This window comes from Xenopus laevis, chromosome 4S (genome assembly GCF_017654675.1).
Source record: "Xenopus laevis strain J_2021 chromosome 4S, Xenopus_laevis_v10.1, whole genome shotgun sequence".
NCBI classification, from domain to species: Eukaryota; Metazoa; Chordata; class Amphibia; order Anura; family Pipidae; genus Xenopus; species Xenopus laevis.
In genome coordinates, this window is record NC_054378.1 from 10,721,609 (window position 1) to 10,749,360 (window position 27,752).

Sequence of the window (27,752 nt, forward strand, 5' to 3'; positions counted from 1 at the left end):
CAGAACACTGGCATCATGTTTCACATATAGGATCAGGTTCTTGCAATAATGCAGTGTTTTTCTTTCTCCAAATCTAATGCTCCTCATTTAAGTCAAAAAGTTCTATTTTGGCTTCCATCCACAAAACATTCTTCCAGTATCCTCCTGGATTGTCCACATGATCTTTAGAAAACTGTAGACAAAGTCTGCAATATTTTTGGGGGAGAGCAGTGTCTTTCTCCTGGTTACCCTGCCATACAAGCAATTGCTGTTCAGTATTCTCCTGATGGTGGATTCATGAACATTCATCAATGTGAGACAGGACTTCAGTTGCTTAGAAGTTACCCTAGGGTCCTCTGTAATCTCTTGGACTATTAGATGCCTTGCAGTTGGAGTTATCTTTGATGGTCGACCACTTGAATTTACTCCATTTGTACACAATCTGGTTGATTGGTGGAGTCCAAACTCTTTAGAGATAGTCTTGTATCTTTTTCCAGTTTTATGAACAACTCTCTTTTTGTGAGGTTCTCAGACACCTTTGTTCGAACCATGATACACATCCACAAATGTGTTGTATGTGTGATCAGACTTTACCTGTCATCCCATTGACTGAAAACACCATTATCTGATTTTACCTTCAAATTATATGATAATCCTATGGATTCACTTACTTTTGCCACACGTGGAAATGTGATTGGACTTTTTTTTCCAATAAATACCTGGCCAAATATAATAAGTTTTGTTTCATTTATTTAGCTAGGTTTTCTTCATCTACTTTTAGGACTTTTTTGAAAATCAGATGATGTTTTAGGTCACATTCATATAAAAATATATATCTTTCAAGCACCACTGTATATGTGGCTCTAACTTTTGAAATAAGGCAACCTTACAGTGATATTTGTCCCATCTCTGATTATATTGTCTGTTTTAAAATAATAATAATTTAGAAGTGCTGTTCTGAACCAACAAGACAATTGAGACTGGCTATAGGGTGTGTGTTGGGCATATGGGACACGTGATTTTTGACAGCCTTTGGCCCACACATGGAGGAGAATGTGGGTTGAAACACATGGCTTTGACTGCTTCCCACAAAAAGCATGGGAAATGCTCTGTCCATGGATGCCGCTGCTATGAAACACCTGCTTTGTAGTTTATGCCGATCATGTGCCATAGCAAAGCATATCCAAAGCCAATTAGATGGCCTCTGTTCTGGTGAAAACAGAGGGACAGATTTATCAAAGGTCAAGTTTCGAATTCATGTGAATTTATTTTTACTCTAATAAATTTGAATATAATCGAAATTCGAACATCTAAAACGTGAACGAATATTATCGTCTCAAACTTGAATTTGAATGGAATTCGACTAAACTCCGGAAAAAAAAATTTGTCAGGAAGGCTATTAACAGCTTCAAATGGGTCACTGGACTTCTGCCATTGACTTCAACATGAACTCAGCAGTTTTAGGTGGCGATTAGTCATATTCCAGGGTCGAGGTTTGATCTTGAAATTCTAATTTGAGTTTTGATTATTCCCAACCTGAATTTATGAGTTCTGACCAAAAATACAATTCAAAAATTCGAATTTGAATTGACTATTCGACCCTTAATAAATCTGCCTCCATCAACATCTTTCATAACCAAGGATTTAAAGCTCCATGAACCAATCACTTACATTGTTTAGCAAATGCACAAATATGCTGTCACTATGCAGATGTGGATTCACAACAATTGAGAAATAAACTGAGAATGCACCATATCTCAAATTTGAATTTATACTGAATACTCCACAAAAGATTTGGCCCAGTACCAAACTGAATCTGAACCCTTAATTGCATATTCATAGCATCCTTTGGGAACAAAAATATATTGCCTTTAATAGTCTAGAGCCATAAAAACACATGAATCTTAAGGGTTCACATTCGGTTTGGCCAAATTCTAAGGGTTCAGCTGGCTCTGAATCTTGCAAATAATTTTTAAATTCAGCTGAATCCTGAAACTTATCCTGGATTCGGTGGTTCTCGCTAGGAAAAAAAAGTCCAATTATTTTTTTTTAGAAAATGTTAAAAAATGTATACATTGGCCTTGTATGAAGAACCTTGAGTTGAAACAGGACTTCCTTAACCAATTTTCTGTTCAATTTCACTACAGGTAAAAGCTAAAAATTATGACAAAGTTGAAAAGGTGAGTGTTCAAAGAAATGAGAAGTCAAACTGTCCACAAACTGGTGTTTCTTTGGCTTGTGTCTGTGCAATATGGCCTTCTACATGCATGGTCATAATAAAAACATACTATTTTTGTGGAGACCATACACATTATTGCAATTGCCTTCATGATGGTTTCTTTATAGAGAAAAAAATAATTTGGGCTTATAGTGTTTGAATAAAATATATTTAAATATAAAAAGAAAATAGAAACAAATTACTCCTAAAAAAGGAAACATCCATATAGTTAGCAAGCAGGGGCTATATGGTATTCATTGAAATAAAACATTTTTGTTGTTTATATGGAAACATCATTGTTAATTTGTTGTCTTATCACTTTTTCCTCTGCAGCTCTCCAGTTTGGAACTTAAACTTTTACATGTTTGCGAGAGTTTCCTTTAACGGCACATTATATGCCTATATACACCTTTATTCAACATGAGCAAAAGCAATGCCACTTGTGCTGAAAATACATTCTGCCCTTTTTTTTAACTGTTAAAAATCAACTTTTCTATACAAACTGTTCATACTTGATTAAAAAACAAACAAATGTAATGCAAAACGACAATATTTTGCGACCAGGCTTATTAATGAATTTCAATTTTATTTGATGACATTATGTCCATGTTTAAAAAAAAAAAAGGTTATGATTATAATTATTTTGCTTTCTAACTTTTTAATTAATTGAGTTAGTTTAACTAGCAATACTGAGCTTTGTATAAATAACCCCATTTACTCAGGCTTTGTTGTGGCTGCTTTGGCTTACAGATAAACAGTGGGATTTTGTGTGCACTGGTAATGTAATTATCTTCAAGGACCACATATGGAGTAGCTTAATTTTTTTTTCTGTTTAGCTTGGAATATAACAAAAAACATTTTTTTTTGTGATTAAAACAATAGGCAAAAGTATGGTTAGCACAAGCCCTATTCATTGCACTTCTGCTGAATAAGGGGTATACTGCCCCTTTAAAGGAGAATTCAACGACCCCCACTAATAAAAACCTATACTCAACATAGTCCCCCCTCCCTGCTCCCCCAAGCACAGGTGATAACACGTAAATGCGAGGTAATTAAAGGATTATGGGCACTTATAGGTGTTATCACGTGCTGAGGGGGGTCTACGTAGGGTAAGTGGTAGGGGTTTTTATTAGTTGGGGGAGGTTGAATTCTCCTTAAAGGGATCCTGTCATCGGAAAACATGTTTTTTTTCAAAACGCATCATTTAATAGTGCTACTCCAGCAGAATTCTGCACTGAAATCCATTTCTCAAAAGAGCAATTTCAATTTTGAAATCTGTCATGGGGCTAGACATTTTGTCAATTTCCCAGCTGCCCCTGGTCATGTGACTTGTGCCTGCACTTTAGGAGAGAAATGCTTTCTGGCAGGCTGCTGTTTTTCCTTCTCAATGTAACTGAATGTGTCCCAGTGAGACATGGATTTTTACTACTGAGTGTTGTTCTTAGATCTACCAGGCAGCTGTTATCTTGTGTTAGGGAGCTGCTATCTGGTTACCTTCCCATTGTTCTTTTGTTTGGCTGCTGGGGGGGGAAAGGGAGGGGGTGATATCACTCCAACTTGCAGTAAAGAGTGATTGAAGTTTATCAGATCACAAGTCACAAGACTTGGGGCAGCTGGGAAATTGACAATATGTCTAGCCCCATGTCAGATTTCAAAATCGAATATAAAAAAATCTGTTTGCTCTTTTGAGAAATGGATTTCAGTGCAGAATTCTGCTGGAGCAGCACTATTAACTGATTCATTTTGAAAAAATGTTTTTTTCCCATGACAGTATCCCTTTAAGAAAACCTACTACAAGTGGCTTGTAATCAACTAGTGTTACATGGAAAATTGTAATGTTTTGCTCATTGGTGTCTGTTTACTTTCAGTGGCTACATATTCTATATGGACACCTCCCCAAATGATTACTATAAGAAGTTGGTCTTATCTTTGCCTGTGTTCTTTGCTGGTGGGATTTACTTCCATTCATATGTAAAGGTGGCCATACACAATAACATCCGATCGTTTGGTGAATTTGCGGATCTTAACCCGATATGTCCACCAAAGGCAGGGTGATATCTGGTTAATACGATTGTTCAGCCTTTGGGCCCAATGTCGGACTGGGATGCCAGGGGCCCACCAGAAAGCCTTAGACCTTGGGCCCACCAGAGAACCTTAAACAGTGGACTAGTATACCTCCTGTACTCACTCAACCTCTTTATTCTCCTAGTTTTTTATATATATATATATATATATATATATATATATATATATATATATATATATATATATATATATATATATATATATATATACTTGCAATATTCTCCCATTATTAAGAATTTTTACCCATAAAGAAATAGGGAATGACCATGAAATAGGCCAAATGTTTAGAAACAAGAGGGCCCACTAACAACAGGAGTTTTCCCGGTATCCCGGTGGGCCAGTTCCGACACTGTTCGGGCCAAACGATTGGATTACAACGATGGAAACCATCGCTGACGGGTCGCAGGACCGATGCGGTCCTCGATCGCAGGAAAAAATCAAACCTGCCCGATCGTTATCAGGCCAATTTTCGGGCTATCGATTGGGGAGACCCGTCGGAAGCCCCACACATGGCCAGATGACCTGCCAAATCGGTCTAAAGGACTAATATCGGCAGCTTTAATCTGCCCGTCTATAGCCAACTTAATGGGCAGATTTATCAAGGGTCGAATTTGATTTCATGGGACTTTTTTCAAACCTCCCATGAACTCGAAATTCAACCAATCGTAATTTATTAAAACATTTTTCATTTTCTAAACTCGGGTGAATAGGATCGACCAGAAAATTCAAGTCGAGTTTTTTCTCAGAAAAAAGCTTGAATGACAGGAAGGCTGCAAACAACTCCAAATTGATCCCAGGACGTCTCTCATTGACTAAAACAGCAATTTGGCAGGTTGTAGGTGGCGAATAGTTGAATTTGAGGTCTTAAAGGGCCAGAGTATAATAAATCTCGTAAATAGAATTAGAATTTTAAAAAAAAATGAATTTTAACAATTCCCTAGTTGATTTTGACAGTTTTGGCCATAAAAAAACTCGAAAATTCAAATTTTCAATTCGACCCCTGATAAATCTGCCCCTAAGAGTATGTGTGGTGATGTTGGGATGAAGGGTTCCAGTTCATTCCAGAGATGTCCAGTGGGTTCAGGACAGCCAAGTTCTTTTACTCTCATTGCAGCAAACCTATTCTCTGTGACCTGACTGTGCATTGGGTCTTTGTGCTGAAACACAAAAAACCTTTCCCTAAACTGTTGCCACAGGAGGAAGCACCCAAGAATTGTATGAGGCAGTGGTACCAGAGTCGGCAGTCCTGGAGTCAGCAGTATTAATCAATTCCAGTAATTAGAAGTGGTGTCTGAATGCTATTGACCTTGTAGTGTAGCAGACTCACATTACAAATACATGGCAGTTTAGTGTACTAAAAGAATCAGCAGGTATAAATGTCTCCAATGCTGGCCAACACAACCAACTGGGTTGAGTGTCACTGACTTTTGACTGGAGCCTTTGTCAGCCAATATGCCCCAAACTTGCTGTTCAGCAGGTTAGAAGGCCATATTTTATCCAACATGTTATAGATCTCTTGTCTTTGGAATAGCAGATAATAAAAAAAAGTATCCTTTGTACACAGAATGGGCAAAAGTATTCACATTCCCTTCAAATTGCTAAATTTGGCAATCAATATGGGTTTCTAGACCCATTTTCTGGCATAATAAAATATATTTCTAATCACTTTCCAATATACACTTTATTACTGTGGTAGACACAGGTGCCACTACATTATACAGTGTTATTCTTGGCAACCCAATGCTTCCTACTTACGGAAAAGGCCTTTCCTGTTTCAGCTGGATAATAACCCTGTGCACAAAGTAGGAGCCATACAGAATAGGTGTTGCAGAGATGGAAGTGGAAGAACTGTTCTAGTCTGCACAGAAACCAAACCAAACCCAACTGAACACCTGTAGGATGAATTGGCATGCATATATGAGTCCAACCCCCTAACATCATTGCCTAAATTAAGGCTTAAATTAAGGACTGTTGGCCTGGAACATAGTATTTGTACCTGGATAGAGAACTGGCTAAAAGATAGACTACAAAGAGTGGTGGTAAATGGAACATTTTCTAATTGGACCAGTGTTGTTAGTGGAGTACCGCAGGGCTCTGTACTAGGTCCCTTGCTTTTCAACTTGTTTATTAATGACCTGGAGGTGGCCATTGAAAGTACTGTTTCTATTTGTGCAGATGATACTAAATTGTGCAGAACTATAGGTTCCACGCAGGATGCTGCCACTTTGCACAGTGATTTGTCTAAACTGGAAAACTGGGCAGCAAACTGGAAAATGAGGTTCAATGTTGATAAATGCAGGTTATGCACTTTGGCAAAAATAATATAAATGCAAGTTATACACTAAATGGCAGTGTGTTGGGAGTTTCCTTAAATGAAAAGGATCTAGGGGTCTTTGTAGATAACAAGTTGTCTAATTCTGGGCAGTGTCATTCTGTGGCTACTAAAGCAAATAAAGTTCTGTCTTGCATAAAAAAGGGCATTAACTCGAGGGATGAAAACATAATTTTGCCTCTTTATACGTCCCTGGTGAGGCCTCATCTGGAGTATGGGGGCAGTTTTGGACTCCAGTCCTTAAGAGGGATATAAATGAGCTGGAGAGAGTGCAGAGACTAAGTGCAACTAAACTGGTTAGAGGGAGGGAAGAGTTAAATTATGAGGGGAGACTGACAAGGTTGGGGTTGTTTTCTCTGGAAAAAAGGTGCTTGCGAGGGGACATGATTACACTTTACAAGTACATTAGAGGACATTATAGACAAATAGCAGGGGACCTTTTTACCCATAAAGTGGATCACCGTACCAGAGGCCTCCCCTTTAGACTAGAAGAAAAGAACTTTCATTTGAAGCAACGTAGAGGGTTCTTCACAGTCAGGACAGTGAGGTTGTGGAATGTCCTGCCGGGTGATGTTGTGATGCTGATTCAGTTAATGACTATAAGAATGGCTTGGATGATTTCTTGGACAGACATAATATCAAAAGCTATAGTGATACTAAGCTCTATAGTTAGTATAGATATGGGTATATAGAATTTAATTAAAAGTAGGGAGGGGTGTATGTATGGATGCTGGGTTTTCATTTGGAGGGGTTGAACTTGATGGACTTGGTCTTTTTTCAACCCAATTTAACTACTATGTAACTATGTAATATCTTATGTATAAATGGAAGCAAACCCCATTCAACAATGGTCCAACTAATGCAAATCCTTGCTAGTTGAGAAGAGACTTTCTAGCAACACAGAGAGGACCAACTTCATAATCTTGACTTTGGGAATGAGATGTTACTTTTTAGCCTTTCTAGTCTTCTTCTCCCTTTGGATTTGGGCTCAGTGACACCAGAGCCCTTCGTTTTTTTTTTTTATCAGAGGGGAACTACAGCGAATATCAAAAATTAATATAAGCTTCATCATACAAACTTTTTAAATACAATCAATTAAAAATTAGTAATAATCATGTTTATCTTCACAATTCCTCTCGCGGCATCTGTTTTTCTTCATTCTCTCTTCATGCAGCAGTTGGGTGTCATTGACATTTAAATGTAATATATCTTATAATGGGCCCCTTTTGCCTAGAAGATGTATTAGAGCTCACTATTAAAATCACCAGACACGTCTCTCTATATGCAGAATTTGTGCAAAAGGCAGTTATTTTTTTTCTACTCAGATCAGAGCTTTAATACATCTACTAGGATATACAAGATATATTGGAGCTAACTGTCAATAAATATCTGACACCCAACTGCTGCATGAAGACGGAATGAAGAGAAACAGATGCTGAGAGAGGGATAGTGAATATAAACGTAATTATTTCAGAAATAATCAAAATATTTGATTGTATTTACAACGTTTCTTAATGCAGTATGCTGAATCTTATAATAAATGTAAATTTTCCCGATAGTTCCCCTATAATGAGCTTTTTGTTCAGACCCTTTCCTATTAATTTTCCAGTTGGTTAAAAAGGGGTGGTTCACCTTTAAGCTAACTTTTAGTATTCTATAGAGTGGCCAATTCTACGCAACTTTTTGATTGGTCTTCATTATTTATTTTACTTAGTTTTTGAATTATATGCCTCCTTCTTCCTTGTTTTTAATGCTAGTTTTTTAATTACTCATCTTTCTATTCGGACTCCTCCTAGTCCTATTCCAGTCTTTTATTCAAATCAGTGGGTGGTTGCCGGGGTAATTTGGACCCTAGCAACTAGATGGCTGAAATTGCAAACTGGAGAGCTGCTGAATAAAAAGCTAAACAACTCAAAAAGCACAAATAATGAAAAATGAAAAACAATTGCAAATTGTCTCAGAATATCAATCTCTACGTCATGTTAAAAGTTAAATCACCTTCCAAGTTGCTATGGTCAAAGGTAAGCTAGCAACCGGATAGCTTTAAATTACAAACTGAGAGATGCAGAAAAAAAAGACATTTTACTCTCTAAAGTAATTGAGTTTAAAGCTTACTAATTTAATGATGAATATAATATCCCTTTAACCCTGCCAGTAAAATGTACATTTTCAGATCACATAAATGTCCGTTCTAGACAATGAATGCACTGTGCAGGGAAGGGTTAATTCTAGCATTGGAGGGAAGCAGTTTAAATGTACAAAATTCCCAAAATACTTTACTTAGATCAAATTGTGCTGTTGTAACATTTTTAAGAATGTTAGAAGTCACCTCTGAAATCCATGACCTGTACTGTATATGGTCATGGAACGTCTTTGTCTCTTATAATATCCTTATATTTTAGAACAGGGGGTTCACTATTCTCTAACCTCTATTATAAGATAAGGATCCTTACCTTAAATACAATGCGCCTCATTTGTTAATTGGTCTAGATTTAAAGTAATCCTTATCATTGAAGAAATAAATCACTAATGTGCTTCAAAGTAAAACCCAGTCTTTAGAGATTAGCCAAGAACTATATTTGTAGCCCCTTGGGACCCCCGGCAGCTGCACCAAAAGCCGATACAAGGAATTCTACTGCTAAATACAAGGCATCTCCCAGCTGCCTGTCTGCTCCCACAGTTTTGTCTGTGACGGGGGAGAGACCCAGAATCTTTGTTTCCCAAAGTCACCCCAAATAATGACGCAGCCGAGATTCCAAATAACAAATGCATCTCAAACACACCAAAAATCCTGAGGGTCTGAAATTTTCTCCTTGAATTCTGTCCACAGCTGTTTCAGCGGTGCCTCATGAAAGTCTTGCACATAGATCTGTGGAAATGCTACGTGTCCTATGTGCGAGAAACCAAAGGGAAACTGCCAAGTTACAAGTAAGTCATCAACAGGCTACAAACATATTACAGTTAAAGGCTTTACTTTTCACCTGCCATTGCCGACCACCATTGGGCAGATCTACTCGTGGTCCCCGTTTCCACCATTCAGAATCATCAGTAACATTCAGAATCTTCTGCTTTAAGGGACATGACACAATGACAACATATTTGGAAACGCATTTTTTAGGTATTTTCTTGGAGTTCTTTAAAAAAAAAAATACTTTTTGTCGATGCAAATTAAATGGAAAATATCTACTTAGCAATTAGTCCATGTATGTGATATTGGGGCAGATTCCCTAAAGGGCGACGCGGCTAACGCTGCCCGCATGGACTTCGCGATTTCCTAACGGTCACAGGCGTCACTTCGCTAGAGAAGGAGATAGACAATATCGTTGCTTCTCACTCTAACACCAGGCAAATTTTCGCTCAGGCGAATGGACCTAACTCCGCGGATTTTACTGAACGTTACCTCATTCGCTAGACTTGCCTTCGCCAGCTCAGACCAGGTGAAGTGCAATGGAGTGCATAGGACTTCCTCAATTTTTAGTGCAAAAATTTTCTAAGTCCAAAAAAATGCTGGCATCTTTTTCTTTTTTCAGAGTGATAGCCTGCAAAGGTCCGTAAAATTTTTTTATGGGTAACCGGGTTCCCCCCTTCATTTTCTAGCATATGAAACATAAACTATACACTGGGCTCTTGTGTAGGGTATTAGAACAACTCTATTTTCTTTATTAAGGTTCCCTGGACTTGTATAATGTATTTGCTGCAACATATACGGCCATGAAACGTCATCATTTCCCGCCGTATGCAAATTAGGCAACGCTAGCGCATCTTTGCTTTGATTGGCAAGTAACACTAGCGAAAATTTGCCAGCGTTCGGCGCCCTGGATGTAACTTCACACTTTAGTGAAGTGGCGTTTTCCTAGCGAATTTAGAACTGGCGAAGTGATCGAATTTTTGCCGGTTAGGGAATTTGCCCCATTGTCTCCAACACTCACTTCTCAGGGTCCCTTGGAGACCCAGTCAGATCTTCCCAAATTTGCCCATCATGTGTATTGACTAATCCCTTTCAAATCCACTAATTATCAGCAGAAAACTGCACAGGCCCGGGGTTCTTCCAGCGAGCACCACAGAGCATTCCTCTTCCTTCTTTGGTTTTCAAATTTCCCGGGGCAGACGCATGCGCAGTAGTGCGAAAAGCTGAACTTTAACGAAGAAGTCGGATATTTAATTTTACTGCGCATGCATCTGCCCCGGGAAATTTGAAGAAAAAAAGAAGAGAATCGCTCTGTGGTGCTCACTGGAAGAACCCCAGGCCTGTGCCGTTTTCTCCTGATAGGAGCACCGGCCTGGGGTGTCAGGTAAGTATATATAGTCACTTGGGGCTGCCTAACTTTTGCCACCCCTAATTAAATAGGCCTCTTCTTCTCCTTTAAAGTGCATACCATTTAAATTATATCCTGGCTGTAAATAGGGTTTTACTTTTTTTGCTATAAAAGTTTAGCAAAAGATTGGCACAGATTATTCTGCAACAGAGTGTGATGTTGATCTTCAAAATGTAATTGGGGAGCTTCCATTATCTTCCTTACCAGTGAAATCTCATACAGAGACTCCAGTGAAACGTTGCCCTCTAGTGGCCAGTGTCAGGAGACACCAGGTTTAACAGGCAATTTCTTGACTGCAGGACCTTCATATCTCAGGAGCAACTTCCTAGCTGATCCAAGAGATATCCTCAAAGCCTGTGGCACACCACCCATAAATCTTTGTTGTCACTGCCTATTTACATCAAGGGAAAACCCTTCCATTGCCCTGTTCGCCCAGAGTTTCCAGTTCATATCACAGAAAGTTAATTAAAGCTAATGCTTTGAAAGGTATATTCCATATTATGGATGGTTTCTTTACAAGGGGACTGTGGTGTTCATGGTTTGTGCAAGGTATTGATACTTCAATGTTTGTTCATCTCTCCATCTTTCGCTTGGACTCTTTGGGGCGTCATTAGAGAGGTCCCTGTGTTGTGCCTGAACTGGGGCTCTCCATCTTGCCCTTTCTATAACAACTAAGGATACATTTCTGCTTTTCTTCTAGAGAGAAAATGGCACAGGCTTACGACTTCGCTCTTGATAAAATTGGCATGGAAATCATGTCCTATCAGGTAACTTTGTTCTTTCGCAAAGTAATTGCCTCACAGCTGGGGCTGCACCATTATTAAATGTTTCACTTCTTCTCTCTGCAGATATGGGTCGACTACATCAATTTCCTGAAAGGAGTGTAAGTTATCAAGTAGTTGGGCTCAGCAAACACTGAGCTTTTTTGTCTAAAGCTGGCCATAGATGCAAAGATCTGATCGTTCGAATCATCGTACGATCGGACTTTCCCATCTCCCGACCCGCCACTAACCATTCAGATCAAAGTCTTACCAGTCAGATTAGTTAAAGAACAGATCAGCAATGTTCTGCCCCTGACAGCAATCGTACGATATCTATGTCCAACCAAAGCTGGTGACAGTCTCCCACTGAAAATCGTACGATCGGCAATACACGCAGAGATATTATCGGCAGCCGACAGAAATTTTCTAACCTGTCCGATCGACCAAACGACCGATCTCCGCCGGACAAAAAATGTCGGGACTCTCCACACATGGTCCGAATATCGTACGAATCCTCGATTCGTACGATCAGATCTTTGCGTCTATCGCCAGCTTTAAGCTGGCCAAGCTGATCTTTTCATTATTGTGAGACAATTATTATCTTGAAACGATCGTTTAAATTTACGATTTGTCCATCAGCTAAAAAGACCATTTCAGGCGATATTGCCAGGAAAACTGAGGGTAGCGGACTGCTTGGCCCTGCAAACATAGATAGATTGGACTGGGGCCGATCAATTTTCTGACAGATGACGGTCGAAAAATCGTAAGATGTACGATTGTTTGATTCCCACTAACTTCACGATAATTTGATGGATTGGTCGGATTTCGCTAAAATCGATCGTTCACCAAAGAAAAATCTTTTGAGTCTATGGGGACCTTAATTCTCTTATTACATTGTGCATGTTATCTAGTACTGTTAAAGGAAAACTAAACCCTAAAATGAATATTGTTACAAATGCCATGTTTTATATACTGCACTTATAGCACCAGCCTAAAGTTTCAGCTTGTCAATAGCAGCAATGATCCAGGACTTCAAACTTGTCACAGGGGGTCACCATCTTGGAAAGTGTCTGTGACACTCACATGCTCAGTGGGCTCTGATTGGCTGTTGAGAAGCTAAGCTTAGGGCTCGTCACGAATTATCCAGCAGAAAATTAGGTTGGTCTGTAATATAAGATGATGCTACAGGTTTGCTGATTATTAAATTCTGATGCTAATTGCACTGGTTTCTGTGCTGCCATGTAGTAATTATCTGTATTAATTACTTATCAGTCTTATATTGTGACATTTCTATTCTATGTGTACTGTATATTGTGAGTGGGTCCCTAAACTCAGTAAGTGACAGCAGCACAGAGCATGTGCAGTGAATCAGCAGAAAAGAAGATGGGGAGCTACAGGGGCATCCTTGGAGACACAGATCTTTACTGCAAAAGGGCTGTGGTTGCCTTGGGCTGGTACAGAAGCCCAAAACAATAATGTACGATATTTCTAGCTACTTCCTTAGTTAGGCTTTAGTTCTCCTTTAACACCTGTTCCAAATAGCAACATCATGCACACAGCACACAATGTTCTCTTGGAGCAATATCTGTGCTAATTCCAAATGACTACAAGACTATATTTCAGCTGAAACAGAAGCAGGCCACATTAAACTGGCTGCTATTGCTTTGTAACAGAATTATTAGCTCTCCAACCAAAATAGGCTGTAAAGTTCCTCTTTATTACAACATACAGTTTTTATTTAGGCAAATTTTAGGTAGATTTTTACATCACAGCCTGTTGTATGTTGGATCATTCACTTGTAGCTTCCAGCTCTCTCTCTCCAAACCAAACAACACTAAACAAGTATTCTATTCATATAGCTATTGTTACAAGTTAAAGGGTTATTGCACACATTGGATGGCAGCTGCCGAATAGGAGAGATTCAGATGTTCACAACTGCAGTGGGAGTCTATCGTAAAAGCAGCTGGAAGCGCAAGCCCCTGTTTGGTAATGAGAACCAGTAATAAAAATACCTTATCCGCTAGAGCAGTGGTCCCCAACCAGTAGCTCATGAGCAACATGTTGCTCACCAACCCCTTGGATTTTGCTCTCAGTGACATCAAAGTAGGCGCTTCTTTTTGAATTCCAGACTTAAAGGCAAGTTTGGGTGTATTGCCAACCAGAGCCTACTGTAGGCTACCAGTCCACATAGGGGCTACCAAACAGCCAATAGCAGCCCTTATTTGACATCCCCATGGATGTTTCCATGCTTGTGTTGCTCTCCAACTCTTTTTTACATTTAAATGTGGCTCACAGGTAAAAAAAAAAAAAGGTTGGGGACCCCTGCCCTAGAGGCCATAACATGCGATTGTGAGCATATTGCAGCATGAGGGAGTTTACAGCATCTTTCATGCAAGTCCCCATCTTAAAGCCTTTCAAAGCAGTGTGTCCAATTGGAACATATCTGTAACAGACTTAAAGGGGTAGTTTACTTTCAAGTCAACTTTTAGGATGTTCTAGAATGGCCAATTCTTAGCAACTTTTCAGTTGGTCCTCATTTTTTATAGTTTTGAATTATTTGCCTTCTTCTGACCTCGGTAACCCGTAAACTGTTGCGCTGAGAGACTACAATGTTATTATAGTTATTTGTTTATTACTTATCTTTCTATTCAGCCCCTCTCCTATTACTATTCCAGTTTCTCATTGAAACCACTGCCTACGGTAATTTGAACCCTAGCAACCAGATAGCTGCTCAAATTCCCAACTGGAGAGCCGCTTAAGAAAAAGCTAAACATTAAAATAACATTAAAATGTATATTTTAGTAAAACTGCAAACAACCAAAGATAGAAAGCAACTAAAAAAATATGCCATTATTTATGGTTTGTTGTTTGAAAATTATACATTTTGGAAAGGTGAATTGCGCTGCCCCTTTCCAGCATTAAAGGAGAACTAAAGCCTAACGAAGTAGCTATAAATATTGTACATGATGTTTTGGGGTTCTGTACCAGCCAAAGGCAACCGCAGCCCTTTAGCAGTAAAGATCTGTGTCTCCAAAGATGCCCCAGTAGCTCCCCATCTTCTTTTCTGCTGATTCACTGCACATGCTCTGTGCTGCTGCTTGAAAATGTTGGATGCACAAGTGATGGCTTAACAAACTTTCGTGACACAAGAGTTTGGTGTGCTGGTCCATCTTCAAGTAATATACATAACCAATTGACCAAGCACCCTCGAACGGATGACGGAGAAAGAATGTGGATACTTCCTGAACACACACACACACACACACACACACACACACACACACACACACACACACACACACACACACACATATATATATATATAAATATATATTTATTTATAAAACATCGACTATATATCGATGACAGAGTCTGTAGAATTCTTACTGCCACTATATAATGTAGTTTAAAATGGAGAAGAAATCTGCTTGTTTCATTCTTATAAAATCATGTGCTTGATTCTTCCAATCTTTATTCTTAACAATTAGAGAAGCGGTGGGATCGTATGCCGAGAACCAAAGAATTACAGCTGTCCGCAGAGTCTACCAGCGAGGCTGCGTCAACCCCATGATTAACATTGAACAGCTCTGGAGGGATTACAACAAGTATGAAGAGGTAAATCACAGATTTTAAAGGGATGGTTCACCTTTAACTTTTTGTATGTTATAAAATGGCCAGTTCTGTGCAGTTCTGTTTCCGTTTGGTTTCATTGTCTGTTTTTCATTATTTGCCCTTTTCTGCTAACTCTTCTTATATTTCAAATGGGGGTCACTGACCCTATCTAAAAACAAATGCTCTGTAAGGCTACAAATGTATTGTTATTTCTACATTTTATTGCCCATCTTTCTATTCAGGCCTCTCCTATTCATATTCCAGTCTCTTATTCAAATCCATGCATAGTTGCTAGGGTAATGTGGACCCCGGCAACCAGATTGCTGAAAATGCAAACTAGAGAGCTGCTCAATAACTCAAAAACCACAAATAATAATAAAAAGAAAACACCAATTGCAAAGTGTCTCAGAAGTTTTTTAATTAAGGGAAAGGGAATAACTCTGTATGTTGTTTTCGTTTATCAGGGCATCAACGTCCATCTGGCAAAGAAAATGATTGAAGACAGAAGCAGAGATTACATGAATGCAAGAAGAGTCGCAAAGGTAGTCACGGCCAGACAGTTCTTTTTATTTCATTCTAAGCAACTTTGGTACAAGCTTAGACTTTCTTTGTGCCTCACTCGCGTTATTACTACAGGGTTTTACTGGTTTAGAAAAGTCTTTTTTTTTCTTTAAAGGAAACATATAGGATAAACGGGAAAAGCCTAATTTTGTAGGCAATTATGAATAATATGTGATGTTAGTCTCACATTGTGCTACAAATTAATATCATCTTTATAAATAGCCCCTTTATTGGAGATCCCTATAGATGTTCTCTGGTCCCTGTCCATGTTTGAATTGAGGGGTGGGTGTGTCTTAATGGTCCCTGCCAAAAGCACAGTAGGAGGGGGACAGCCAATCACAGCCCTGCAGGCACACAAGCAAAGACAGGTTTCAGTTCCCTATCAGGTCAGTCTAGCTGCTCATTGTTTCCTACCCTACAGTGCAGTGTGCTGCCGGCTCCCCTGCACAGCCTGGGAGAGGAGGCAGCAGTAAGTGGAACAGATGGGTGGGACTAGTAGAGTATTTGCAGAAATGTGCAATAAAGCAACCAGAAACACTACTTTTTAAAGAATATTCCTTCTATATCTAAAAGAGTAAAATGCACTGGTACATTCTTGTTTTTTTACATATACGGGGGTTCTTCAAGGTCCGAATATCCGAACTTGAATAATTAGTAGTTTTCGAAGTAAAAACAAAGACTACGAATTATTTGAGATTTATTAAAGTCCGATGGTATGAAAACTCTGAATCTGAAAACCCGGCATCTCAAAGCTCTCGGGGGCCTGTATTAGGGAATGGGGAAGGTCCAAGTGTCTGCGCTGCTGTCAGTACCGATATCCGTTGATATCGGGGATTTTGGCCTAAAAAGTCAGAAAACTACAAAAAATTCATACTTTTCGGGCAATGGTACGAAGTTTGCCCCAACGTATATTTTTGAACAATAAATAACGTCCATTCGGGAATTCAGAGTTGGTCAGATTTTTAACTTAGAAATGCTGAGATAAATTCAGACCTTGATAAATAACCCCCCAAAATGTCTCCTTTATTGTTGCTCCATGATCAGGTCAGAAACACTGCTATAGCAATTGCTAGGGAGTGTCTGTCTTGTGATTGTGTTGATTGTGAGCGGCATCCTTCATTGTACCGTATGCAGGTGGTGCTGGGAACTTATAGGTAGTTTGGCTCGGAGGAAAGTGTTAAAGCTGATGCTTGTTCCATAGAGGGCTACTTATGAAGTATTTCTCTTATATTATTGATGTGTACATGGATTTCTTATTTGCTTTAAACAAACATTACACAATACTTTGATTAAAGGAATATGAAACCGTGATGAAAGGTCTGGATCGCAATGCTCCTTCGGTGCCGCCTCAAAACACCCCCCAGGAAGCACAGCAAGTGGAAATGTGGAAGAAATACATACAGTGGGAGAAGAGTAACCCTCTGCGAACAGAGGACCAGACCCTAATAACAAAAAGAGGTAAAGACACTTACAGCAGTGGCCGGTTTGTAGCCTTTTTCAGCCCAATTTAGTGCATCATTTGTTATATGAGCTTTGTTTGTATTTTGCAGTTATGTTTGCATATGAGCAGTGTTTGTTGGTGCTGGGACATCATCCGGACATCTGGTATGAAGCTGCACAATACCTTGAACAATCTAGCAAGCTGCTTGCTGAAAAGGGGGTATGTGATTGGTTACCATCTTTCTGCACTTTTTATTGTACTCTTTTCTGTTAAACAACTGAATTAGTAACATAGTAGGTTAGGTTGAAAAAAGACACACATCCAATAAGTTCGACTTTCCTAACTGCTAACCATCTAAAGCCTCTCTAATTTGCCTCAGAGGGGGAACAATTGCTTCCTAACTTCAAGATGGCAATTGGACTACTCCCTGAATCAACTTCTACTAAAAGCCATCCAACTAGTGACCCTAACTCTGCACGCCCCCATCTTTATATACCCGCCCTGCTGTGACATCACAAAAGGGGCAGGGCCTGCATGGGTACATTATAAAGAGTGTGCAGAGGCAGATGAAGGCTGCGGGGGTGGAGAATGGAGACTAAAGTTCAACCTGAACCTGCCCGCAGCCCGAGGACGTACTGCGGAAGTCAGGCCGAAAACCTCCGGACCTGCGGGCTTCATGGCGGCCCGCACATCACTACATCCAACCCCTTCTTGAAGCTATCTAATGTATCTGCTATTGATATGCATGGTGGTGGTGATATTAACATATAACAAGTTCCTTCATTCTGCTGGTCTAATGCACAGACTGAATAGTAAGGGTTTAATTTGGCCAGGTATTTGAATTTCCAAACATTGATCCTCTTATTCATCCAATGATCCAAAATAATGAAACTGAAAAGAGGAAAGGGTGTTATGCCCCTTTCATTTTGGTCTGCTCCCAACACTTGTTGATGGGAAGATCTAAACCAGTCGGCTTCCTACACTTGTTGATGGGAAGATCTAAACTAGTCGGCTTCCTACACTTGTTGATGGGAAGATCTAACTTACCATAGGACAGTTTTCAACACCACCTCATGAAGGCCCTTATATAATGCCAGACCATATAGCTCTGATTATAGATGTGTTGCATTAAACCAGTCTTTGAGCTTTTCCTGGTGCCTCCACTTTTCAATGTTCACATTCCTTTCTATCACAGGACATGAACAACGCTAAACTTTTCAGTGATGAAGCTGCCAACATCTATGAACGTGCCATCAGCACACTTCTAAAGAAAAACATGTTGCTGTATTTTGCCTATGCAGACTACGAAGAGGTAAGTGTCCATATTGTAGCGTAACATGATAGGAAAGGTTCTCTAATAAAGAATAACATGCTTTTTAATGGATAATTAAAGTTGTATAAAGGTGCTGGACTTCAGGGTTATCAATTTATCTTTACTAGGGATGCACCAAATCCCTAGTTTTCAAATTAGGATTCGGATTTGGTTCAGCCAGGCACAAGGATTCGGCCGAATCCAAATCCTGCTGAAAAAGGCTGAATCCTTGTGCCTGGCCGCACCAAATCCGAATCCTAATTTGCATATGTAAATTAGGGGCAGGGAGAGAAATCACATGACTTTTTGTCAAGGAAGTAAAAACCATTTTGTCCACGTTTTCCTTTCCCGCCCCTATTTGCATATGCAAATTAGGGTTCGGTTCAGTATTCAGCCGAATCTTTCACAAAGGATTCAAGGAATCCCTTTACTGACAAACTCATGTTCTCTTCTGTCTCCAGAGCCGAATGAAGTATGAAAAAACACACAGCATATACAACAGATTACTCTCCATTGAAGATATAGATCCTACCTTGGTAAGATTTACATTTTTTAATCCTGTTTGATGTTACTGCAGCAGTGTTTGCAACACAACAGGTCATTGTTTGAAAAGGTTTTCATAGTCCTTTATTTTGTCATTCAGGTTTATATCCAGTACATGAAATTTGCCAGGAGAGCAGAGGGCATCAAATCTGGGAGAATGATTTTCAAAAAAGCCAGGGAAGACCCTAGGACCCGACATCATGTTTACGTCACCGCTGCTTTAATGGAATATTACTGTAGCAAGGTGAGAATAAATACACATTATTTAATGGGCTGTTAGATCAGGGGTCCACCACGAAACATGTTGTGTGGCAATTAAACACTTTTTGAGCAGTTAATCTGTGCTGTAAATGCCTTATTCTTGTATACTTACTTTTCTGGATAATATATATGCACCCTAAGGCGGAGGTGTAAACAAGAATAGTGGCAAAAAGATATACTATATTGCAAAGTTTTGGGACTCCCAATTATATCCTCTTCTCTATAAAATGTTCCAGTAATCTTGTCAAAGATTCGCTTTAACAGAAGTACATTATGTGCCCTTGCAGGATACATCGGTGGCCTTCAAGATTTTCGAGTTAGGGCTAAAGAAATATGGTGACATCCCCGAATATGTTCTCGCCTACATAGACTACTTGTCTCACCTTAATGGTAAATTCTGTGAAAAATATTGTATGTACGAGACCTCTTATCCAGCATGCTCGGAAACCTGGAGTATTCCGGATAATGGATCATTCCATAATTTTGGATCTTCATACCTTAAGGCTACTAGAAAATCATGTAAACATTAATTAAACCCAATAGGCTGGTTTTGCTTCCGATAAGGATTAATTATATCTTAGTTGGGATCAAGTACAAGCTACTGTTTTATTACTACAGAGAAAAAGGAAATCATTTTTAAAAATTTGGATAAAATGGAGTTTATGGCAGACAGCCTTTCTGTAATTTGGAGCTTTCTGGATAATGGGTTTCCAGATAATGGATCTCACAACTGTATATTGTTTAATGTGTAACATTTAATGAATTGTTTGTTTATAGCTCAGCAAAAACTCTTACCATATTCAGCAGTAATCGCTTTAAACACAGACCCGGATCCTAATTTTCATATGCAAGTAAAAAATGGTTTCCCATCCCACCCCTAATTTGCATATGCAAATTAGGATTCCGATTCTGTTCGGTATACGGCCGAATCTTTCCACGAAGGATTCGGGGGTTTGGCTGAATTCAAAATAGTGGATTCGGTGCATCCCTAAAAAATACATCTGATTTATTCACTTGGACAGATTTGGAGCTACGGCCAATATCTGGCTACTGATGCTCTTATTTAAAACATATTTAAAAATTGAGCAATGGTTTTGCATGTAAAATAATATGAATCAAATAAAAAATATCTTTTTTTTTCTTTTTTTTTCAGAGGACAATAACACAAGAGTATTATTTGAACGAGTTTTAACCTCTGGGAGTTTGCCTCCCGAAAAATCAGGGTGAGTTCAGACTCAACAATCTATAAACATGACTTGTTCTATATGGAATGCTACACATAGACACTTCCAACACCAGTGATAAGTTAGTGTTATTTGACCAAAATGAACAATAGCCCTCCATGGGGCAACGTATGATGGAACATTGACTATAACACCCCTAGCGAATTATTCTTACTGGATCTTCCTGGTAAAACTCACTTGAAGCTGTTTTGATACAGCCAGGTCTGCATTGAGAGATGAAATCACATGTCATAAACCTTCCCTTGCAGCCTTAAAGGATAACTAAACCCTTCATTAAAAAAACCGTACCCTATATAGACCTCCCTCCCTGCTCCCTCCCAGCCTAGCTGATACCCCTGATGTGCAGAAAATGATTGGCTGCCAAAACCAAAACCTGAAAGATGTGGAAGAAAACGGAAGATGAAAGAAGGAGTAAAGTTACATTTGAGTAATTAGAAGACACCTATGTGAAGCCAAGCTATCGACAAGAAGCCCTCGCAAAATCCCACTGTTGAAAAAAAGACGTGCTGACGAGCTTACAATTTGCCAAACAACACAATGACTGGCGTAAAGAGAAATGGCGCAACATTTTGTGGACTGATGAAAGCAAGATTGTTCTTTTTGGGTCTGGGGGCTGCAGACAGTTTGTCAAACAACCCCCAAACACTGAATGAAGAGGAAATGTCCTTGAAATTGGGGTTTCAACAAGATGACCTCAAGCACATCAGTAAATGAGCAACATCTTTGTTCCAGACCAACAAGATTGTTGTTATGGAGTGTCCCAAACCCCAGACCTTTAATCCAATAGAAAACTTTTGGGGTGACGTCAAAAATGGTGTTTGTGAGGCAAAAGCAAGAAAAGCAGAAGAATTGTGGAATGTAACAGGTTGTTGGACGTTGGTGGAGTCCATGTAACACAGATGTGCAGCACAGAAACACTGCTTATACAACTCTATATCCGTTGAGTCATTCAAAGGAAAGCAAAATCATGGAACATGTTTCAGTTGATACAGTGAATGTTTGACTTTTTAAAGAAGAATGCCGGCACTGCAAATTTTTGGAACAGCCTAATATTCCCTTTTCTTCGCTTTCATGTTTTGATTTGGAATAGAATGTGCAGTGTTCCCAATGCATTTGCGTGTATGGAAATAAAAGCTTTATTCACTTTTTTTATAAACACACTGCTATTATACTGAAAACAACTGTAGACTGTTCTATAAGAACCCCGTGCATTCAACACTACAACAAGAACTGCACAGGGGATAAGGCAAGTGAAGAGGGATGGGATATAGTTATGCATAATAATGGTGCTGTAAAACCCTGAATATGGGCTCTTTACAGTGTCTGACAAACAGAAAATGTCACTACTTTGTCTTTATTACGCAGCACTGAGTTTCTCGATTTTGAAATTTTTGCAGTGAGATCTGGGCACGCTTTCTGGCCTTCGAAAGTAATATTGGAGATTTAGCGAGTATACTGAAAGTGGAGAAAAGGAGATACACGGCATTCAAGGAGGAGTACGAAGGGAAGGAGACGGCGCTGCTTGTGGATAGATACAAGTTTATGGATTTGTACCCCTGCTCCACAAGTGAACTGAAAGCTTTGGGATACAAGGTATGCCACAGTCAGGGTTTGTACCAGCATTTTCTCCATTATGGGAGTGGTTTCTCGGTTTCTCGAAACTAGGGATGCACCGAATCCACTATTTTGGATTCGGCCAAATCCTTCGTGAAAGATTCAGCCAAATACCGAACCAAATCTTAATTTGCATATGCAAATTAGGGGTGTGAAGGGAAAACATTTGAAAACATCCTTGTTTTGTCACAAAAAGTCATGTGATTTCCCTCCCCGCCATAATTTGCATATGCAAATTCGCTTTCGGTTGGGCTGGGAAGAACGATTCGGCCGAATCCAAATCCTGCTGAAAAGGCTGAATCCCGAACCCAATCTTGGATTTGGTGCATCCCTACGAGAAACATTATTAAACTACTTCTGCACCGTCATACTATAATGTTGCTTTACATTAGTGATGTGTGGGTTGAGAAAAATTTGCCCCAGAGCCGCGCACCCCTGATCCATGCCTGCCCGGCACTTGGCTTGCCCCTTCCTTTTATAGCCCCGCCAATGAAGTCACAAAAGGGGAGGGGCAGGCAGACGAGTGCCTATAAAACTGGAAGTCCTCAGTGTAAGGTCGCAGACGGGGAGAGCAGGAAGAAAAGTCAACCCGAACCCGCGACCCACAAATGGAGCAGCGAGGTCGGCACGAACCCGCGGGTATCGGTCCAGCATGCACATCACTATTTCCCATTGCCCATAATATAGAGCACAGACATGTATTTCTTCCACTCCTTATATGTTTGCTGTGGGTGTTTGATTAAATAATGAGCAACATTCATGGGTGATTGCTGTGGATGGCTCCCAGTATGCAAAATGATCACATGCATTTGCCTCCTCATTTATTGATAGGAATGTCTCGTTCTTATTTCTAGGATGTATCAAGAGCCAAACTGGCAGCACTAATCCCAGACCCCGTGGTAGCGCCATCAATAGCGCCTTCTCAGAAGGATGATGCTGACCGAAAACCAGAGTACCCCAAACCCGACACAAGTCAGATGATCCCTTTCCAGCCGCGACATTTAGCTCGTAAGCCTTTCTAAAGCAGACTGATTCACACTGTGTTCATCTAGATAACCTGGTGATTGACTAGTGGCATGCTAATTAATTTCTGTGGAGTGCCTTGGCTTCATACACACCGTGTGATCTGAGCAGGACTGTGACCATTAAGGAATCCCATTCCCTTTCAATTTTATGGGGCAGCACAGAAATAACTTTGTGGTTATATTTTTGCATTGGAGAATGTCCTTTCAAAAATTGAGTTTGTTAAATGTGCATGAAAACCAAAGGCAACTGCATCATTTTATGATACAATCAGAGTGAAGAACATCCAGTTATACTTCCAACTAAAAACATATTTTTCTGTTCCATAGCACCTGGACTCCATCCTGTTCCTGGTGGTGTATTCCCAGTCCCCCCAGCTGCAGTGGTCTTAATGAAGCTGCTTCCTCCCCCTATTTGCTTCCAGGTTAGTATGTCATTTTGTTTCTAGTTAAAGGAGAAGGAAAGCTACTGAAGCAGTTTATTGCCAATAGATTAGCCCCAATAGTGCAAGCTATAACACTATATTTATTCTGCGAAATGCTTTACCATACCTGAGTAAACAGCTTTAGTAACTCTTTCTGTTTGTTTAGGATAGCGGCTTCCATATTAGCTTGGTGTGACATCACTTCCTTCCCGAGTCTCTTCCTGCTCACTCATAGCTCTGGGCTCAGATTACAGCAGGGAGGGGGGAAAAGGGAGGGAGAGAGAAGCAAACTGAGCATGCTCAAGCCCAAGCCCTGGAGGTTTAAGCTGAAGGCAGGAAGTCTGATACAGAAGCCCATGTGTTCAGGAAAGAAATGTGGTGTTTCTTTTGACAGAGGACTCAGAGCAACATTATTTTGAGGGGTTACTGGTGTATTTATATAGACCTTTCTGATAAAGGCCTTTCCTTCTCCTTTAACACTATGCAGTTGTTTTTAAAGGGGCAGCAGATGTGCTGCTTCCCAAAACCCAGCAGTGGTGTAATCACAAGCAGTCATGACTGCTCTAGCTGTTTGGGCCACCGTCTCCTCCAATGGGTGTAGTGGATGTACAATGTGCTGCAGGAGTACACATTCCCTTGGAGCTGGGAACACTGGGAACAATGAAAGGACAGGGCCGCGTAATAAGAACACAGAAGATAGCTTCTTTTGTACATTTTGGTGGTCCCCATCCTTACTGGGACCAGAGCTGTCATTAGGAATCACTGGGCTCCATGCAACTAAGTTAAAAAATTATCCCATTGGTCACCTGGAACCCCACTGAAAATAATAAGACCCGTTGAAGCATGGACAACACACCTAAAGCACCTTATTCAAACACGAGCCACTGTTTTGCAAGTATGACCCATTAAAGGAGAAGGAAAGTAACATGGGCTTCTCTATCAGACTTCCTGTTTTCAGCTTAAACCTCCAGGTCTTGGGCTTGAGCATGCTCAGTTTGCTCCTCTCTCCACTATAATCTGATCTCAGAGCTATTATTGAGCAGGGAGAGACTCAGGGAGGAAGTGATGTCACACCAAGCTAATATGGTAGATGCTATCCTAAACAAACAGAGACTATGTCTAGAGCTGTTTACTCAGGTATGGAAAAGCATTCTACAGAATAAAAATCACATTCTAGCTTGCACTGTTGTGGCTAATCTATTGGCAATAAACTGCCTTGGCAGCTTTCCTTCTGCTTTAAGTCACCTGAGGCTTCATTCAAGGCACCTGTATGCAGTACCACCCGTTGGCAGCTTGATAAGGACATCGCCTACTGAATCGCTTTGGAGCGCTGATCAAAGTACATCTAGGAATCTGGTGTATTTAATAACAACTTTGGTTGTTCAGGCACATATTCAAATTCCATTACAGAGGTGGCTGTGCAATTCTAACACGTTTTGTGCCTACACTGATGAAGTGCCAAGCATATAGGCACGAAACGCGTTAGAATTGCACAGCCACCTCTGTAATGGAATTTGAATATGCGCCGGAATAAAACCAAGTTGTTTGAACTTGTACTAGCCCTGGAGGGGCACAGTTCCTGATAGCAGCACCGTGGAAAGTGTTCCAGCCATTTTCTCTCAACCATACTTAAAACAAGTGATAAAACCGATGTCTGGTCATGTCGATGATAAAATTTATAAACTCAATAAAAATCCATTCTCATATCCACACAGGGCCCGTTTGTGCAGGTTGACGAGATCCTGGAAATCTTGCGGAGGTGCAAGCTGCCCGACAGTAAGTGTTTTTCGGCTGAACCTATAAACTCAAGCTCGTAAAATGGGTGTAGCTGTTGTCTTGCTTAGGAAGTTGGGAGTCGGAGTTGAACAACACCCTGGGGGCTGCAGACTGCCCATGTCTGAATTAGACTGTAGGGCTGAATGAGTCTCGTTTAATTAGGGTTTCACCGAATCCAGGATTCGGTTCAGGATTCGGCCTTTTTCAGCTGAATCCTTCTGCCCAGCCGAACCGAATCCTAATTTGCATATGCAAATTAGGGTTGGGGCGGGAAATAGCGTGACTTTTTGTCACAAAACTAGGAAGAAAAAATAGTTTTCCCCTTCCCACCCCTAATTAACATAGGATTCGGAGATTCGGTGCATCCCGACTTTCAATACCCATGTTTCTGTCTTGCAGCAGTGGAAGAGGCAGCGAGGATCATTACTGGAAGCCAGGCGGAGATGAACTCGGAGGGTAACGGACCAGTCGAAGTCAACGCAATACTAAATAAATCGGTGAAAAGACCCAATGAGGACTCGGACGATGAGGAAGAGAAGGGCTTAGTGGTCCCTCCCGTCCATGACATATACAGAACCCGGCAGCAGAAGAGAATCCGGTGAAGATCCTTTCTTAGAAATCTCAGAAAATCAAAAATTCCAAATGAGAAACTTTTTACTGAACACTTACCTTGTGCTACAAGAACCTCATTATCGTTCCGAGCGTCTTACAGACTAATCTGCGTTCTTGTGGTGCGTCCAAAAAGGTTAATGGTCCCCACCATCCCCAGGGCAGGGCAAAATGGATCCATAAACATGTAAATGGCCCGGTTCAACTCCGGAAATCGACTTTTCTTTTTCTTCATCTGTATTTTTCCATGCAGCTGGAATTTTGCTCGGTTTTATTTTAAAAACTGAACAGCTTTGGAATTGTAATAGTTTTTTGTTTTTTTTAACTCAAATATTTCTTCAGTTACAATTGTTGGTCAGTTTGCCCAGACTCTTTCCTGCCTCTTTTATTTTATAGCTGATTATACGAAAGAGCTCCGTGGCTTCTTATTTCTTGCTCCGAGAGCCGATTTCCATCAGATACGTGGAGCCAAAATGGCTGTGCCGACGTCACCTTTGATTTTATTCCTGCACCAATTGCTGCTATTTTTAAAATAAAATGACACTGTGTACCGCCCAATCGGCTCCTCCCTTACTAGCATATATCATTTCTCATCCGTTCGTTCTTAAAGCAGTGTTGCCTTTCTTTTTTTTTTTAATGAAATTGGAGAAAACAGTTCGTATGAATCATTTTAACCCTTTGCGGTCAATAAAGGATTTCATACTATGAAACCGTTTCTTTATTGACCGCAAAGGGTTAAAATGAGGAGAATTGGGTAGTGCTTCAGAGAAGGCGAGGATTCGCTAAGTATCGCTTGGGGTTAAGGTGTTCTGCCCGGTAACCTGTCATGGTTTAATAAACAGCGATTGTTCGATTTTCGAGGAAACGTTCTTATTTTGATGCAAAATAAAAAGAATTAACTTTACGGTTGTATTTTCTTCTTTTTTTATGGTGCAAAATGTTCTGGCAGGGCGTTTAGGGACAAATTTTTCTGATTGGTCTAAAGTCAGACCAAACTAGAATCCACGATTGGACACACAAATGAATCGGATCGGGGACAAATGTGAAAAAACGGAGTGAAAATCTGGATGGTACGATTTTTACGTTTCTCGAAAATCCGTAATTATTTTGATTTTTGCCCGAAAAGTCTGAACTACTAGATTTCTGGGCTAATTTGAGCGCAGACCACAGAAACTACAAAATAGGAAAGGGACTTATATATTATATATACAACCTTGGTAGGTCTGAGGTGCTGGATTTTCGGATTCGGACACCCTTAATCTTTATTCCACCTTGATTGCGGGATTGTCTGTCTAAACAGATGTGAGCCAGTATGTGCAGATTAAAGAGGTGCTTCACCTTAAAGGGGAAGTAAAGTCTAAAATAGAATAAGGCTAGAAATGCTGTATTTTGTATACTAAACATAAACATGAACTTACTGCACCACAAGCCTAATCAAACAAATGATTTATGCTTTTAAAGTTGGCCACAGGGGGTCACCATCTTGTAACTTTGTTAAACATCTTTGCAAGACCAAGACTGTGCACATGCTCAGTGTGGTCTGGGCTGCTTAGGGATCGTCATAATTATCAAAACAGCACAAGTCAAATAATATCTGCCAGAAGCCGATACAACAAGACTGATTAATAATCAGAATATACA

General features: G+C 40.0%; 1 protein-coding gene across 1 annotated transcript in view; it reads left to right on the forward strand.

Moving 5' to 3' along the window:
- Positions 1-27,015, forward strand: part of cstf3.S (cleavage stimulation factor, 3' pre-RNA, subunit 3) — a 62,525-nt gene extending 35,510 nt beyond the window's left edge. The window contains 18 exon segments of the mRNA NM_001093363.1: positions 2,127-2,159; positions 9,445-9,542; positions 11,631-11,697; positions 11,779-11,813; positions 15,180-15,306; positions 15,768-15,845; positions 17,160-17,322; positions 17,415-17,524; positions 18,501-18,617; positions 19,079-19,153; positions 19,261-19,404; positions 19,709-19,811; positions 20,575-20,644; positions 22,063-22,258; positions 23,134-23,287; positions 23,632-23,726; positions 25,442-25,502; positions 25,902-27,015. Of these exon segments, the coding sequence (NP_001086832.1) occupies positions 2,127-2,159; positions 9,445-9,542; positions 11,631-11,697; positions 11,779-11,813; positions 15,180-15,306; positions 15,768-15,845; positions 17,160-17,322; positions 17,415-17,524; positions 18,501-18,617; positions 19,079-19,153; positions 19,261-19,404; positions 19,709-19,811; positions 20,575-20,644; positions 22,063-22,258; positions 23,134-23,287; positions 23,632-23,726; positions 25,442-25,502; positions 25,902-26,104 (1,929 nt within the window). The 3' untranslated portion in view covers positions 26,105-27,015.
- The last annotated feature ends 737 nt before the right edge of the window (positions 27,016-27,752 follow it).